The 18,800-nt window shown below is 34.6% G+C and overlaps 2 protein-coding genes across 2 annotated transcripts; both read left to right on the top strand.

Moving 5' to 3' along the window:
• The first annotated feature begins 768 nt into the window (after positions 1-768).
• Positions 769-8,486, top strand: LOC116719832 (complement C1q-like protein 4). Its single transcript, XM_032562566.1, has 5 exons — positions 769-774; positions 848-926; positions 6,617-6,700; positions 6,980-7,111; positions 7,192-8,486. The coding sequence occupies exons 1-5, from the start codon at positions 769-771 to the stop codon at positions 7,473-7,475; spliced, it is 585 nt and encodes a 194-aa protein (XP_032418457.1). The 3' UTR covers positions 7,476-8,486.
• A 1,981-nt stretch (positions 8,487-10,467) lies between these two features.
• On the top strand, positions 10,468-18,462 carry LOC116725588 (complement C1q-like protein 2). The gene is made up of 6 exons (XM_032571746.1): positions 10,468-10,745; positions 10,856-10,897; positions 10,986-11,027; positions 17,162-17,245; positions 17,833-17,964; positions 18,061-18,462. The coding sequence occupies exons 1-6, from the start codon at positions 10,496-10,498 to the stop codon at positions 18,342-18,344; spliced, it is 834 nt and encodes a 277-aa protein (XP_032427637.1). The 5' UTR covers positions 10,468-10,495; the 3' UTR covers positions 18,345-18,462.
• Positions 18,463-18,800: the final 338 nt, after the last annotated feature.

Consider the following 18,800-nt stretch of genomic DNA (forward strand, 5'->3'; position numbering starts at 1 on the left):
ATTGATCATTTCATACATAAACAGCTGTTAAGTATGGAAGCCCGTTTCCGCCACTTTGTAAAAAAAAAAAACAAAAAAGCAGAGTTTTTTTAACAGAGTGGCGGAAACGGGCTTCCATAGTTAAGTAAGGCAAGGCAAGGCAAGGCAACTTTATTTATATAGCACCTTTCAGCCAAAGACAATTCAAAGTGCTTGTACAAAGAAGTTAAAAACAACATACAACAGAATAAAAATAAACAAAATAAACATTACAAATTAGAATATAGTTAAAAAAAAAAAAAAAGTACATAAAATGCTGACTAGAAAAAAATTTCCCCACATCGCTGTTGCGCCCCCTCAAGTGTAGCGCCCCCTCAAGTGTAGCGCCCCTATGCACTGCATACCCATTTTTGCGCCACTGCCAAAGGTTATGCCTTTTGATTGGTCAAACCCACGGAACATCTGTTGCCTGAACAGACTTCAGGAAAAAGATTTAGTTAATTATTAGCAAGGTGTTGTGAATATTTAAGGCTTGGATCATCACAGAAATCACAAAAGGCAGCCTGCAAAATGTAATGCTGAGAATGGAGCTCTCCACAGCACAGCTTCAACAAGACAATGACAATGAAATTATTTCACAATTAAATCAAACAGAATCACAAATATCAGATGAAGGGAATCTCTCAGACAATCAACAAACCTGTACACAGGACATCAATACAGTGCTGACAGAGATGAGCGCCTCATTGGCAGGACTAAAAGTTGGTATGGAGTATCTACAGAAAGAAAATGAAGGTATGTTAACTACGACAAGCAAGACTTCTAGAGATCACTGGTGAATGAAACTGAAGTGTTTATATTCAAATAGTCACATTTCAATGTTTTTCATTTTGCTCCTCCAACAGCTAAGACAAAAGAACTGGACTTGCTAAAACAACAATACCAAGGTATTTATAAGACAACAAATAAACCCCAAATGTTGTCAGAAAATTACAACATTTAGCATAAGAAGGACATTATATATTGTTTATAACTCATATCAATTGTCTCTTAGGTTTTAACAATTTTAGAGCAAGTCACAAAAGTAAGAAATCTTGAATAGCAGTGCAAAGGCACTCACAGCTTTAACATTACATGATTTTATGTAATAAACTGACACACTAAAACAGTTTTTTTCTAAAATGTTTAGAAACAAACAAGGCAGATTTATTTAAACAAGTTTCTATTCTATTCAGAAGTTAATAGAATAGAAAAATTTGTCACCAAAGATATCAGAAATTTATCTTCAACTGATCTCTAAACACTTACAAAAACTCCACAAGACAAAACTACTGCTTTCTCTGTGTCAGCAAAACAAGTGGCTTTCTCTGCCTCAGTGTTCACTGGAGGTGCTCAAGGATATGTAGGTCCATTTGACACAGAAACAGTTCTGGTCTTCAGAAATGTTTTAACAAATATTGGGAATGCCTACAACCCACACACAGGTACACAGATTTATCTATTCATCTGAAATGAGTTGCTTTCCTTCAAAAGCCTGACAAAAATCTAATTAATGACTCACTAATACTACCAATAATTATACACATTTTTTACAGGGATTTTTTCTGCACCCGTCAGAGGAGTCTATCATTTTGAGTTCTACCTGCATGGCCATGGACATAAGTCACTACCTACAGCTGCTACGCTGGTCAAGAATTGGCAGCAGCAAATTGTCACTGCTTTTGAAGGGCAACCTTCCAATTCTGTTAATCCTGCTAATGGTGTGATTTTACTTTTACAGTGTGGAGATGTTGTTTTTGTGCGTCTCTGGCGGAACGCAAGAATTTATGACACTTGTAATAATCATACAACCTTCAGTGGCCATCTGCTTTTCCCCATGTGAGCAGGAAACTTATCTGATTTTTTTGGGCAATCAGGATTTTATTTTTGTGACTCATAATCAAACTTTGCAGAAGGTTGTATTTTTACATAATGTTTTGATGATGTTAAAAATATTGGCAGCCGAATTTGCTGGTTTGGTCAGTAGAGTACTGGGTTAGACCCATGATCAGTTTTATATCAGCAAGTCCAAGTGTTTGTAATTTTACTAATTAAGAAAAGTAAAATCAAATCTTTCAAAAGATTGTCTATTTCAGCTATTATTTTCTTTAAAAGCATTTGAATGAATGCCTAATTTGGAACGTACTGTAAATGCAGTAACTTACAATATGTCGTGATGAGATTGTTTGTTCTAATTGAAATAATTAATTGTTATATTTTCATTTGCTGAAAGCTGAAAAGCATCATAATTAACATAAATAAAGGTGTTTCAAACTATTATATTCCAATAAAAATGTTAATGAACCTTTCACTCACATCTTTGTTAAGGCTTTGCATCAAGTAACAGATGGGTAGAGGTTTTATTGCCAGGGTTCAAAATACCAAACAACAACAAAGAAGAGCAAAAGGTAGCAATTTGTACTAAATTTATTGAAATAGTAACCATGGGGAAAAAGAACGACGGTCTCACAATGTTTTTGAATTTTCCTCTTCTTCACCTGCTCAACATCAGACTTTGAAAATGAGTGTGTTCATCAGGTGTTCATCATAAACTGAAAATGTTTCCATTGTACTTAAATACATGATTGTTGGGTTTATGCTTTATTTGTTATGGGGTTACAACTAAACATAATAATAATAATAATAATAATAATAATAATAATAATAATGTTACTGTGACACCAAATAAGGCTAATTTACAAATTAATTGGACAGCAACGCTTTGTAAGAAGAATATATTTTTAAAATATTTTTCCTTTCTTTGCTCTGTTTTCCATGGGATGGATATAGTGTGCAATGTTAGATTCAAAGTTTAAGATATTTTTCTTATTAAAATAAATCTATGGAATGTCATCATCTGTTCATCTTACAATGTGTACTCTTTTCTGTTTGTGTATAAATGTGTTTAAACAATATTGCTGATGCAGGACAAAATTCAAGCTTGTTCAATAACGGGATATAGTGTATCTGATTAATTTGTTTGAGGGGTTTGGATTTAACTAAAAGTGTGCGGCGTTAAGTTTTGGAGTGGAATGACGGTGACTTAGAGGTGCAGATAGCAACTCGTTTCTCTGACAAAATAAAGAAGAGAAAACTGGTGAAGCTGGTCAGAACCAGAACTTCATAATATTAGCTTGGTGTGATGTGAATTTTATTTTTCGTTATTTTTCTTTATGTTTCTACTAGGCGGTTACAGCCGCTGCTGACGGGATCTGGGCTGGAGGTTCGCGGCTGTAAATAGAAGTTATTACAGAACCTCAAGTGTTAAAGGAAGATTCGGCCCAAAGCATTGAGTTCACAAAATAAACATCAGAGAAAATATTGTAACAATAAATAGAACCACAGCAAAAAGCCAAACATGCCACAATGAAATGAATCAAAATGTCTCCAAAGCATCAGCGGACTTATAGGGGCCACCAGGGGATTCCAGGTAGATTCCAGGTAGATTCCAGAGATGCGCATCGCAGCAGCTGTTCATGCAGGGCCTGCCCAAGGTAATAACTCAGCAGCTACTTCTATGCCTTTATATCCCAGTCTTATAATTCTAGATCTCAGAGATGCTAACATCAAACTATTATATAGAAGCTAACCCCTTTGAGTTTTTGGATCTATAAGTCAGTCTGCAGTCAGGGTTGTTCTAGAGGTTAAATAGATATTATTAGGGCTTCATTAGCAAAATAGCAGCAATTTTGCTTATTTCATAACTTAACCATAACCAGAGTTATGGTCTCCTCTGGTCTGTTTAACAGCTACAGTCTCACATCAGCTCAGTCCTCCAGGACTGTCAGCAGCAGAAACAGAAACTTTATACCTGTTGGGGAAAATATAGACTATATTTGCTTTGCATTTCCCCGCATGATGGCAATGATATAGTAGGATCAAATTAAATTCTTGATTAATATGGGTTGTTGCTATGTTGTTGTACGGAGTTTTTGTTCAATGTGCCCCTTTTTTAAATTTGAGCCCCTGCCCCTCCATAGGTCTCTGCACGGCCCTGCACACACAGGTAAGTACATGCACACAGAAACGACAAACAATGTTCAAAGTCTAATGTTTTATTACAATCCGGTCAAGTGATAATCAGCTATTGTCAAAGAAACTATTTAAGGGATTAGATTAAGGCCAGAAAGCACAAAGTAGACCACCACGGATCAGACTGAAAATGGAGCTGTCGAAGGTTGCAACTTCAACGTCTCCATCTTGTGGGGACACAGCTCAGCTTGAGGCACATTTAAGGCAAACTGGATCACAGGTAGGAGACACAAAAAACCTCACAAATAATCAGCAAACCTGTACACAAGACATCAATACCGTGCTGAGAGAGATGAGCGCATCGTTGGCCGGACTGAAGGTTGACATGGAGTACGTAAAGAAAGATAATGAAGGTATGAAGCTCCAGTAGATGTAAATCCTTAGGAATCACTGCTTTGAATAATATATTGTTATATGTATATGTAATATTGTTAATGTAAAAAATATATATTAATGTTCACTATTCACCACAACAGCCAAGGTGCTACAACTTCAGTTCCAGAAGGGAGTTGGAGAAGCTGAAACAACAGAACCAAAGTATGAAACAAAGAAAAAAAATATAGAAGTAAAACACTAAAAATTTAAGTTCAGAATTATTTTAAATTTTTATGTTGAATAGTTTCAGTTTAAAAAATGTTTTAACAATGCAAACATAGGGCAAAAATCTGTACAATGTGTTAATATCAGTGACGTGCGGTGAGGTTCATAGATGGTGAAGCAAATCAGGTATACAAATATAGACCCTGTGCATGTCTCTTACTCTGTAGTTGTGAAGTCACAATGTCTGGGATCATGAGCGCCCCCTGCCATGAGGCAAGAGAACTGCCTGCCTCACCTCGAATTTGTTTTCTGCCATTTATGATCGCTTCTCCGCACACGAAACACGTTACACACACAGTTGGTGACAAAAAAAAAAAAAACACTGTACAGTATATGCATAAGTTAAATTATGGAAAATCAGTTCATATATTAAATGTTTTTACCATTTTAATAGTGACGTACAGACAGGAGGAACATGCTCTCATCGAGTGGCAGCCACCGGCTTCACTTCCGAGCATTTGAATGGGAAATTTTGACTATTCCGCGATTTTGAAGAAAAAATAATGAAAATTGGTTAAGTTAAATGAAAAATAAATACTTTATAGTACAGAACACAAAGTTAATATAGCAATATAAATTATGTTATCATTATATATTATTTTTCCATGAAAACAGATAGGGTTAGGGACTACCCTACCTTTTAGGCTCTGCCTCACCTGCCTCCCCTGACCGCACGTCACTGTTTAATATTGTTATATTGGCTAACTTTAACTATGTTAAATGTTACTGTAAAATTTGTTCTCTTCAATTCTTCAGTCAAGGAAAGAGAGTTGCAGATCCAGAAGAAAAAGTTGGACAAGCTAAAACAACAGCACCAAGGTATTTAGATAACGATAAACTGACTTACAAAATGGAATAATAGATACAATTAGGAAATCATCTTGTTTTATCATCTTTGTGTCACCTACCAATTTCTCTCATCTCAATCTCAATCATATAACCTAACTTAATCAATTATGTTGGTTCAACTTAATTGTACAGATTCAACTAGTAACAAGTAATTCAATTAAGCTGATTAACCTTAATAAATTAAGTTGTTTTAACTCTACAAATTTAAGTCAGTTTTACTCAAATCATTTAGTTCACTTCAAATAAAAAGATATGGAAGATCTCTCTTTTAAAAGAGTCTGTTGACTCAGGCAGCCTTTATTAACATTAACAGTAGTTAAACATTACAGTGAGTAATGACAGAGGGGGAAAACAGCAAAGGTCATCAGGCCTTAACTGAACCTGCAGTTGGCTGCGTTGAGTGAGTTGTGCTCCTCCCTGCACCACCACAGCACGCTGGATGATACAGTCTGATGTCATGATGAAGCTTGCATCATGACATCAGACTTAGGATACTTAATTTGAAACAATTAACTTCAATGGTGCCGTTGTACAAAGTGTATTGTTAGAGTACGCTTCTTAGAATGCACTCTAAAAAGTGTATTTGATACAATTAAGTTCAATGTTGTGTTCATATCTAAGTCTGATGTCATGACGCAAGCTTCAGATCCTGTATCATCCTGTATCATCCAGCATGCTGTGGTGGTGCAGGAGTATTCTGTCTAACTACTCTCATTTAAAGGCTGCCTGAGCCCAAAAAAGAAATCCTTCTTTATTTGAAGTACGGTAAACTAAATAATCTGAGTAAGACTGACTTAAATTTGTCAAGTTAAACCAACTTATTGAATTCAGTTTTTAAAAAAATTATAAATTGAGTTGGATAAACTTAATGAATTGATTTAGATGATCATAATATATTGAGTAAATTGAGTTAGTAAACTCAATGTACTAACTCAGTTAGTAAATTGAGTTGGGTACTCAATATCCTAAGTTAACTTGAGTTGGTTAAACTTAATAAATTAGTTGGATAAACTTAATTGAATTAAGTTGTTACCAAATCAAAGCAATTCAATTAAGTTGGTTCAACTCATTTCTTTTTAGAGTGCACAATTGCATTATTTTATTTGTATGATTTCAGCTCAGGCAGAAGAACTACTCAGTGTTAAAGTCAAGGCAAACAACACTGAAAACGAAGTGGAGATTCTGAGGAGAGAAGGAGAAGGTTTGTGAATTTAAAAATAAACTCACTGTTGCAACAATCCTATCAATCACCAAAGATGATTTTAAAAACTAAGTTCATCATGTTTTAAATTGTTCGGATACTAACAAGTTTTAATGATTTCAAGATTTAATTTGATCTTGATAAAGAAGAAGAGAGACTTAAATGTTCTAAAGATAACATGGACTAATGTAGATTCTGTCAAATGTTTTTCAAAACAAATTATTGTTTAGATCATAAGTAACTATTAAAACCTAATAAACTTAAGTTTTGACCTCACAGTGAATCGAGTGGCTTTCTCAGCCTCCTTGATGGACTCAGGTAGTGGAGACGTTGGACCATTTAATGCACAGACGGATCTGGTCTTCAAACATGTTATTGCAAACATCGGAAATGCATACAACCCAAATACAGGTACCAGAATTTTTACATTATGATTGGTATTATTTATGAAACTGTAAAATTGAACTAAAACATAAAAATGTGTTCCCCAGGGTTTTTTATTGCACCAGTGAGAGGAGTCTACCACTTTGAATTCTTTATCTACGGACATGGACATGCTTCACACGGTTCAGGTGCTGTGCTGTTCAAAAATGGAGAACACATCGTTATTGGATATGGACATCAGGCTTCTCTCGGTGTCAATGGTGGTAACAGTGCCACCTTGCTGTTAGAGGTTGGAGACGTTGTGTTTTTGCGTCAATGTCAAAACTCAAGGATTCATGACAGCCATAGTCATCACACAACCTTCAGTGGTCATTTGCTTTTCCCCATGTGAGAATCAAGGAGTTCTGATTTTCTGCAAGAAGAAAACGTTGTATCACCATAACATCATGTCTGAACTGAATGTATACTTTACACTCTAAAAAGTATTTTTGGCTGTTGTTAATTTTATGGACTTATTTACATTAATCTCACTTTATTAATTTGGTGTAGTGATGACAACTTACTTTTTTGCGTTCAATTAGCTTAAAAGTTAACTAACTTAAATTAACTTAATTAACTTAAAGGAACTTTTTACTTGGACTTTCTTGAAACAATTGAGTTAAATGCCAGTTTCATGTCTGACCAATTCAGTATATTATGATCATCCAACTCAATTTACTAAGTTTTTAGAACTTAATTCATTAAGTGTATTTAATATTACAAATTTAAGTCACGCTTACTGACATCACTTATTTTTGTCTAATAAATAATTCAAATCTTTTTAACTAAATTCTAGAGAAAGTCAACTCATACTTTTAAGTTGTTCCAAACTAAAACACTAAAATATCCAAAATTACATTATCACTCACATTGTACTTAAAATACAGCTAGAATTTAATAATTTTACATTTATATTTTAACAAGTTACTTTTACAAAAGTCCTCTACACTGAAAAAAGAAGATAGTTGAATCAAGTTAATAAATAAGAGTGGGAAGATCATGCAGCATATGTTATCAGGCTGGAATCGAACCTGCAACAGCCACATCAAGGACTACAGTTTCCTAAAGAGTCGTTCTTAACCGCTGCACCACCACAGCAGAATGAAAGGATCTGTCCCTGGGGAAGTTTGGTCATGACATCAGCTATCAGATATGAATGCAGCATTGAACTTAATTGTTTCAAATACACTTTTTAGAGTACTTTTTAAAACTTATAAACTTAACGAATTGAGTTGGATGATCATAATATATTGAATTGGTTACACTTAGAAAATTTAGTTGGATAAACTTAATTGAATTACTTGTTACCAGTTGAAGCAATTCAATTAAACTGGTTCAAAAAATCTCTTTTTACATTGTAGTTAAAAAAAAAAGCAATGTTTTTACATTGTTAGAGGTTTTAGACATTCTGCTTCCCTGGTATTATTACATCTAACCAATTCTCAGCAGCCATGAATGGTGGCTTTCTTGTTAAAAATGTTATTGTGTTTATTTTAGCAACATCAGGCATAAGAAAACCAATAATAAACGTTCACTTTTTTTAGAAAAATTCTTTACTGGAAGAAATTTTAATGTGTTTTAATAGAATCTCTAGTGTTTAGCAACTGTTTATTTTAGAAGTAAAAATAAAGTTTATCTTTGATTGAAACATAGTTTTGTCTTTTTTCAATATCGCAGCCTAATAGGGTTGGTAATAGCATAAGGGTAGAGGTTTTAGAGCCAGGGTTCAAAATACACAACACTGATGAAATGCAAAAGGTAGGCATTCCTCCTAAATTCATGGAAATGGTAACCATGGGGAAACAAACAACAGTCTCACAATATTTTTGAATTTTTCTCTTCTTCACCTGATCAACATAAGATTTTGGTGTTGATCAGGAATGAGAAAATTAGTTTGGTCATAAGGTGTTAATCAAAAACAGAAATTTCCTCCATTGCTGGGTTTTCACTATTAATAATAATAATAATAATAATAATAATAATAATAATAATAATAATAATAATCTTACTGTGACAACAAATAACGGCTAATTTACAGTCATTTACCATACAAAGTAGTTGGTTTTCCATTGGGTGGATATTTCTGTTTGAATATGCTGAAACAATAATGCTACGATACAGAGCAAAATTCTAACTTGTTCTGACAGACAATGTAATATTGTATTGTATCAGATGAATTTATTTGAGCAGTTTGGATTTAATTAAAAGGTAAATCATTGAAAAAGTCAACCAGAAGGTCATTTCCCCAAGGCAGTGTAGGTAACTGTGAAAGAGGTAAAGGCTTCACTGGTGGAACTGGAACTGCATTTAATCAGTAAAAATGGTCATTTATATTTGGTGGGCAAACATTAATGAACTCTTCACTTCCTTATGAGTCACACAAAAGATATAATGAGGAAGCAAAGATAAATTAAACTTTGCTCCCAAATCCTAGTTTATTTATTTACAAGACAAAATCAAATTGTTATCAGAATGGAATAAACAAGCTGATTTTTAAGCTTGTTTATTGATTTTTAAGCTTGTTAAGTGGGTAACACTTTATTTAAAGAGTTGTACATAAGACATGAAACTGTCATAAACATGACATAACACCTGCTATGAACATGAAAGAGTCTTCATGAATAAGATTGTTGTCATGAAGTGTCATTTAACAAATAATGACACTTTGAATGCAAAATGGCATTAAAAGTACATTAAAAGTGTGAACTTTGCATTGCTTGGTAAATAATGACACTTTTAAAGCAAAGTTGCATTTTAAAGCAACGTTAAAAGTTGCAAAAGTTATTTATCAGTAATTTATCAGATAAATAATGACATGTTATGTGGAGCAGAGCCTGGAGGATGGAGCCTGGAAGGAGTCCAGGAAGATGAGGGTGGATACGAGGAGGAGGTGGATCAAAGTCCGTGGTTGTTTGGCCTTTTCAGGGAGCTCTTGCGTGGTGATTGGCTGAGGCGGAGCAACAATCTGGTGCTGGTTGGCTTAGGTGGGAGGAGGGAAATTGAATGATGCTGGTAGGCTGAAGAGAGTCCCCCAGCTTGAATTTACGTCTAGGCTACATTTAGAGTCAAGTTCAATGTTTTAAATCTTATCACTTGTACACGCCTACGCATATGCACACACACACGCAGGCACCCCCACGCCCCACACACACGCACACACACACACACACAGTTAAATATACAATTCTGTGATATTTGCCACAGAACCTTTGCTAATGACAAACAATGTCTAAAGTCCAATGTTTCAGGTCCTATTGACTGCATGTGTTGAAAAACAATTTGGCCAGGGTTACTCAACTATTCCAAAAGAAACTATTTAAGGGTTGGATTAAGGCAGAAAACACCAAGTAGACCACCAGGGACAGACTGATAATGGAGACGTTGATGCTTTTTCATGCTTTGCTACTACTTTGTGGTCTCTCCACAGCTCAGCTTGAGCCAGACTCCAACAGTAAAATAATTTCACATTTAAGGCAAAATGGATCACAGGTAGGAGACACAGAAAACCTCACAAATAATCAGCAAACCTGTAAACAAGACATCAATACTCTACTGAGAGAGATGAGCGCATCGTTGGCCGGACTGAAGGTTGACTTGGAGTACGTAAAGAAAGATAATGAAGGTATGTGAACTAGGACAAGGAAGGCTTCCAGAAATCACTGCTGTATGAAACTGAAGTGTTTATATTCAAATAGTCACATTTCAATGTTTTTTATTTTACTCCTGCAACAGCCAAGACAAAAGAACTGGACTTGATAAAACAACAATACCAAGGTATTTATAAGGCAACATTTAGCATAAGAAGGGCATTATATTGTTTATAACTAATATGGATTGTCTGTTGGGTTTTTTACTATTTTAGAGCAAGTGACAAAAGTAAGAAGACTTGAGGAGCAGTACCAAGGTATTTATAACTCTAACAATAAATCATTTTAGGTAATAAATGACACACTAAAAGATTTTTTTTCCAATAAAGGTTAGAGGAAAAACAAAGCAGGTTTATTTAAACAATTTTCAAAATCTCAGAAGAGAATAGAATAGAAAGTTATCAGAAATTTATCTTCAACTGATCTCTAAACATCTACAAAAATGCCACAAGACATAACTACTGCTTTCTCTATGTCAGCGAAACAAGTGGCTTTCTCTGCCTCAGTGTTCACTGGAGATGCTCAAGGATATGTAGGTCCATTTGACACAGAAACAGTTCTGGTCTTCAGAAATGTTTTAACAAATATTGGGAATGCCTACAACCCACACACAGGTACACAGATTTATCTATTCATCTGTAATGAGTTGCTTTCCTTCAAAAGTCTGACAAAAGTCTAATTAATCACTCACTAATACTACCAATAATTATATAAAATTTTGACAGGGATATTTTCTGCACCCGTCAGAGGAGTCTATCATTTTGAGTTCTACCTGCATGGCCATGGACATACAGTACAGACCAAAGGTTTGGACACAACTTCTAATTCAATGGGTTTTCTTTATTTTCATGACTATTTATAAGGCAATAAATCCCACTTATTAACCTGACAGGGCACACCTATGAAGTGAAAACCATTTCAGGTGACTACCTCTTGAAGCTCATCAAGAAAATGCAGAGTGTGTGCAAAGCAGTAATCACAGCAAAAGGTTGCTACTTTGAAGAAACTAGAATATAAGGGGTATTTTCAGTTGTTTTACACTTTTTTGTTTAGTGCATATTTCCACATGTGTTATTCATAGTTTTGATGCCTTCAGTGTGAATCTACAATGTCAATAGTCATGAAAATAAAGGAAACTCAATGAATTAAAAGGTGTGTCCAAACTTTTGGTCTGTACTGTACGTCACTACCTACAGCTGCTTCGTTGGTCAAGAATGGGCAGCAAATTTTCAGTGCATATGAAGGGCAACCTTCCCATTCTGTTAATCCTGCTAATGGTGTAATTTTACATTTAGAATCTGCAGATGTTGTTTTTGTGCATCTCTGGCAGAAGGCAAGAATTTATGATCTTCAGTGGCCATCTGCTTTTCCCCATGTGAGCAGGAAACTTATCTGATTTTCTTTGGCCATCAGGTTTTATTTTTGTGACTCATAATCAAACTTTGCAGAAGGTTGCATTTTTACATAATGTTTTGATGATGTTAAAATATAAAATATTGGCAGCCGGATTTGCTGGTTTGGTCAGTACAGTACTGGGTTAGACCCATGATCAGCTTTATATCAGCAAGTCCAAGTGTTTGTAATTTTACTAATTCAGAAAAGTAAAATCAAATCTTTAAAAAGATTGTTTATTTCAGCTATTATTTTCTTTAAAAGCATTTGAATGAATGCCTAATTTGGAACGAAAAAGGAACTTTAATAAAGAATAACTAGAGATTAATCTCTAATAAATTCATTAATACAATTTTTAAGCAAAATTAAGCATATTTACTGAAGAGCGCAAGAAAATGTGCCATTTTGTATGGATTTTAATTGAATGTTTAATCACGTTTCTGCAGTAAATTACAATATGAGGTTTTGTTCTAATTCAAAATGTTATATTTTGAATCCTATCAATCACCTTAGGTGACTGATAGGATTGTTACCTAAAGTAAACTATATATTTTGTTAACTAAACCAAAGTTAACTAAACTAAACTAAAGTTCATCATGTTTTAAATTGTTTGGATACTAATAAGTTTTAAATGATTTCAGGATTTAATTTGATCTTGTTAAGGAAGAAGAGAGACTTAAATGTTATGAAGATAACATGGACTAATGTGGATTCTGTCAAATGTTTTTCTAAACAAATTATTGTTTAGATCATAAGTAACTATTAAAACCTAATAAACTTAAGTTTTGACCTCACAGTGAATCGAGTGGCTTTCTCAGCCTCCTTGATGGACTCTGGTAGTGGAGACGTTGGACCATTTAATGCACAGACGGATCTGGTCTTCAAACGTGTTATTGCAAACATCGGAAATGCATACAACCCAAACACAGGTACCAGAATTTTTACATTATGATTGGTATTATTTATGGAAACTATAAAATTGAACTAAAACATAAAAATGTGTTCCCCAGGGTTTTTTATTGCGCCAGTGAGAGGAGTCTACCACTTTGAGTTCTTTATCTTTGGACATGGACATGCTTCACACAGTTCAGGTGCTGTGCTGTTCAAAAATGGAGAACACATCGTTATTGGATATGAACATCAGGCTTCTCTCGGTGTTAATGGTGGTAACAGTGCCACCTTGCTGTTAGAGGTTGGAGACGTTGTCTTTTTGCGTCAGTGGGAAAACTCAAGGATTTATGACAACGAAAATCATCACAATACCTTCAGTGGTCATTTGCTTTTCACCATGTGAGGATCAAGGAGTCCAGATTTTCTTCAAAAAGAAAATTTTCTATCACCATAACACCATGTCTGAAGTGAACGCAAGCTAGATAAAAAGCATTTTTTTATATTGTTTGAGTTTTATCCAGATCTTCTGTTTCCCTCATATTATTACATCAAACAAATCCTGAACTGCCATAATTTGTGGATTTCTTCTTAAAAATTGTATTGTAAGTGTTTTTTTTAACATCAGACAAAACAAACAATAATAAACTTTCACGTTTTTAAAGCAAATTCTTTACTGGAAGAAATTTTGATTTGTTTTAATAGAATCTCTAATGTACGGAAGAGGATTAGGGCCACCGAAAAAAAAAGAGTTCTGACATTAATCTCAGAATTCTGTTTAATATTAGTTACATGTTTCTGTTGATTTAACTTGGAGGATGACATTACTTTATGTTGCAAACACACATCACCTGTGATTTGCCACCTATAAATAAAATGAAAAGTCAGTTCAGTTCTGTGCACCACAGAACTGACCTGAAAACTGGACCGAAGGCACTGTGCTCTGTTCATCTACTGTAGACTACAGTGCAAAAAAGAGTTTTCAGAGGAACAGGAAATAAGGACTTTGTTCTATGTGCAAAAATTATCTGCAAAATCAATGCATTTGTTCTTGTTCCAAAATCAATGCCACTGCAGTGGTGTGCTTGCACGAATGACCTGCTTTTTTATGGCACTGATAGCGACTTATTTTGTACAAAACAAAAGCTGGTTTGTTGGCTCCTGGTTCAGCAGATACTGGACCATTTTTTATTGCACCTGTGAGAGGAGCCCACCACTTTCAGTTCCACATTTATGGGCATGGGAATCCCTCTAATCCTGCAGCTGCTGCACTGATCAAGAATGGGGAAGATGTATGCATTGCTTATGAACATCAGGGTTCCCATGGCGCTAATGCTGCTAATGGTGTCACTTTGCTGTAACGGTGCCACTGCCGCATTGTATTCTTGCAGCAGTGGCACCACTCAACAATATTTGATCTTACTACTTACTACCTTTAGTGGTTATCTACTTTTCACCATGTGAGCAGCAAACGTGTCTATTTTACTCAGGTATGAAATTACACCTGACTATTATACCTGACACTATTAACCCTGACTATATAACATCAGCAATAATTAGGCCAGTCTTCTTGTTCAATACTGTCTTTACATTACATTAAATAAATTAAGTTAACTTCATGGTCCTTTTCTTAGCTCTACTTGTTTGCAGACTGTTTTTGTTCTTGACTGTAATACGTGCATTCTGCTAGTACAGTAACTATATTTTTATTTCTGTAACTTTGAATAATATATTTTATCTCAAGTGAAGGACTTGTATATTTGGGTGCAGTAAAAATGATATGGACTTATTCCATGTTTGATTTATGAACCTCTAGTATGGGCAATCCAATCTCATGAAACCTCTTTGTGTCTCTGTGGTGGCCCTGTGATAAGCTTGCAACATGTTCATGTTGTGTGTATATAAATATGTATATATATCGGTGTAATGAAATAGTACCTCGACTTAGTAATTTTGAATCAAAATTACTATGCATTTATAATTGTCCTATGCAGAAAATGCTCATTAAACTTTGCTCTCCATTACAGTCTGCCTTGTTGTGTCTAAGCAGGAAGCAAGCTGTCAGTGTTATCAGATAAAACTTTGAACTCTGTGCAAGTTGTTCCAGAAAGAATGTCCTTTTAAACAATATCCTTATAACATAATCTGTGCCATATTTAAAGGAGATTTTATCGAACAGGTTTACTTTATAGTAAACCAGTTTCCATGTCACAATGGACAAATATTTGGATGTAGCTACTAACAGCACTCTAAGAAGGTGGAAATTATTTTTCACTTTAAGAAAGTGAAAAGTCTGAAATTACAATGGATGTGAAAGTTAGCACATCCATTGCATATGTGTCTGAGTGAATCCATTCAGCACATAATAATAATAATAATAATAATAATAATAATAATAATAATAACCTCAAATCTCACATATATTTTAGAGCTTTTCCTACTGAAACAAAAAGCAGGTACAAAATCATCTAAACCGCGGAAGTATGAAATGGCAAAGGGGTAAAATGTTTCGCTCTCAATATCATAAGATATGTTAGATTTCTTTATTGAAAGAAGCATGGCAGTGTAAATCATGGCTTAAATATTTGTTTTTTTCTATTCACACCAACAGCTTTTTATATAGTAGTAATGAAAGGTATCTCTTTCTCTGACAGTTGTACTTTGTTTTATATAAAAATAAACATTAAAAACTTAAATTTCAGACAGTTCGCTTTAAGGAACTCAAAAAGCTGTCCTTGAGATGTGTAGACTTTACAATTTGGCCCATTCTGTATGTTTTCTCTCTACTATCTGATCATAAATCATATTTTGGTGATGGTAATGTTTGCCTGTAATAGTTTTTATGTGTCAGATAAAGTGAGACAAAAATAGGTCAAATTCTATCAACTCTGTTTCTGTTGTCGTTTTCCACTGTAATTTGTCTTATCACCTGCATGTGTTTCAGACAAAGAATTTTGTTAATTAATAGTCAGAGATTATAAATGCCCTATATAAGTCTCAGATCACTACAGAGACATTGAAAATGGAGACTAACATGTCTTTCCCATTGTTACTGCTAATTTGCTCTCTTTCCACTGCTCATTTACAAGCAGAGTCTGACAATGAAACTATTTCACATTTAAGGCAAAATGGATCAAAGGAAGGAGAAGCAGAAAATGCCAAACAAAACCCGTCCACTCAGGACGCCAGTGTTGTGCTGACAGAGATTAGAGCCTCACTGGCCGGACTGAAGGTGGAAGTGAAGTACTTGCAGAGAGATAATGAAGGTATGTTTACCTTAAGAAATCACTGCTGGTGTTTATGTGGAAACAACATCAAACAACATTAAATTCAATTCCTTGTTCATTTTATTAATACAAACAGCTAAGACAAGAGAACTGGAGGAGCTTAGGCAACAGCTGAAAGGTATTTAAAGTTAACATTGACCTAATAGACAAAATGTTTTATTTGTTGAAAAATGATTTTTGCCATTTGTATATTTTGTTTCGTATTGTTTATTAGCACAAGTCATGAAATCAAGTAAACTGGAGCAAAATAACCAAGGTATCTACTTCTAAATCCTCAATGTTGCACACTGGAGACCGGAAGAATGTTGCATTGTTTCATTTAAACATAATTGTTATAATTTGGGTTTTTGCTTTCACTTTTAGCACAAGATGTAAAGATGACAGAAATGGAGCAACAGAACCAAGGTATTTACTGTACCTATGATGTGGCCTCAGAGAGGAAAGAGATTTTAAATTTTCCTAGCACTCTTTAACAATAGATAGATGGATGGACAGACAGACAAACACCTACTTAAAGTTAAAGTCTACCTCCATGCAATAGCGCCTGTGTGACTCATAGCTATCTAGTGATGCATTTGGTCAGCATGTTAGAGTCGTTTTTCTCATGCCATAAACTCTTCAAAAGAAATTTCTGATAACATGTCTTTATATTATGTCTTATACAGTATATTAAAGTGCCAAGTAGGACAACAAGGACAAGAATTTGATTATTTTTCCCCTTCCAAACAGTTGACAGGGTTTCATTGCACAAGTCATGAAAGGATTATGTTTTTAACATTTTTTGTTTGTTTTTCACTTTGACTTTTTTGCTTGCATAATTTCAGTTCAAGAAGAAGAACTGATCACCATTAAAGCCATGGCAAAAATCACTGAAAACCATGTGTATGCTCTGAAGAGGGAAGGAGAAGGTTTGTACATTCAAAAACAGAATCATTATTCATCACAGTTGCATTCATATAGGTCATGTCACAGCCCTCTTTTATTAAAAACAAACAACAAAAAAAACATTTTTACCATGGTACCGTTTCAGTTAGATTAATTTTTTTTGTACTGCATGGTATCAACTGCTAACGCTATAGCTGTGGATTCATTCTGTTTTTCTACATGGCAGTGAATCTCTCAAAGAAGAGATAAATCAGGCTGGATGTTTTATTCTGATTTGTTCAGAGGAAACCATCCCGACGACATATAAAGTTGTAAAGCTAATTTGCTGCTCAAGTCAAGCTTGTGGAAGATAAAGCAACTTTTAAGTTGTACTGCTTTGTAGTTGTAGGGATTTTTCTCTTTCCTTGAGCCTCACATCCCAGCAGGGTCAGTTTAAGAAGAACAGATGGGTCGTGCCATCTGCTGAAAGTGTTTGCACACATTTAATACACCTTCTTCTTATTAACTAAAAAGTATTGTTGTCCCTTATTGATTATCATTTCATTTCAAAGAACACAAATATGTTTATATTTCAGCAGTGCTGAAATACAAATAATTTACTGTCTTTCAGTGAAACGAGTGGCTTTCTCAGCATCTTTATTGGGCTCGGGTTCGAACACTTTTGGACCATTTAACACATTTACAATTCTGGTGTTCAGAAATGTTGTTACAAATATTGGAAATGCCTACAACCGAAACTCAGGTACTGAATTGTGTATATTTTTTCAATTTATTTTGCATTTGCACTCTTCACATAAATGTTTTGACAAATATATAGCACTAACAAAATGTTCCACAGGGTTTTTTGTTGCACCAGTGAGAGGAGCCTACCACTTTGAATTCTACATATGTGGACCAGGAAGTCCTTCACATTTTGTATCTGCAGTGTTGGTGAGGAACGGACAGCATATCTTCATTGCCACTGAAACCCAGCCTTCACATTTAGCTGCTGCTGGTAATGCTGCCACGTTACTCTTAGAGGTTGGTGATGTTGTGTTTATACGTCAGTTCGAAAATTCAAGGATTTTTGACAGTCAGAATCGTCATACCACCTTCAGTGGTCACCTGCTTTTCACCATGTGAGCAGCAAACTATGTTATTTTCAACAAGCTCAGTAATATTGCAAATTGTGAATAGTGTTTTGTCTTGACATTTATTGTAAAGAAAATTATGTTGGTGAATTCTTTTCTTCTGAGGTTTAATATGTGGACAAAAAATACAGAAGTACTAATTGTAAAGTAGTAACAAATACTGGAAGTTCTTTGTGAAGTATGTGAAAATCCTCTATATGTAAATGTGTCAACAAAATGTCCATAAAAGTACTTTAAAACTGTTTATTTTGTCAACATCTCTTCTACGACAATATTTAGATATAAATGTCTGTTGACTCAAAAAATTTTCCTTAACCTCCTTCTTAATGTCCCTTTCCAACATTTCAGTTAAACATCCCAGAATCTCATTTGAAGTGCTTTTGACATGAATAACCGACACTAGATTTGATGCTGCAAAATGTTTGCAAGTGAATCCAAAATGTACATC

The sequence above is a fragment of the Xiphophorus hellerii genome, chromosome 1 (genome assembly GCF_003331165.1).
Source record: "Xiphophorus hellerii strain 12219 chromosome 1, Xiphophorus_hellerii-4.1, whole genome shotgun sequence".
NCBI lineage: Eukaryota > Metazoa > Chordata > Actinopteri > Cyprinodontiformes > Poeciliidae > Xiphophorus > Xiphophorus hellerii.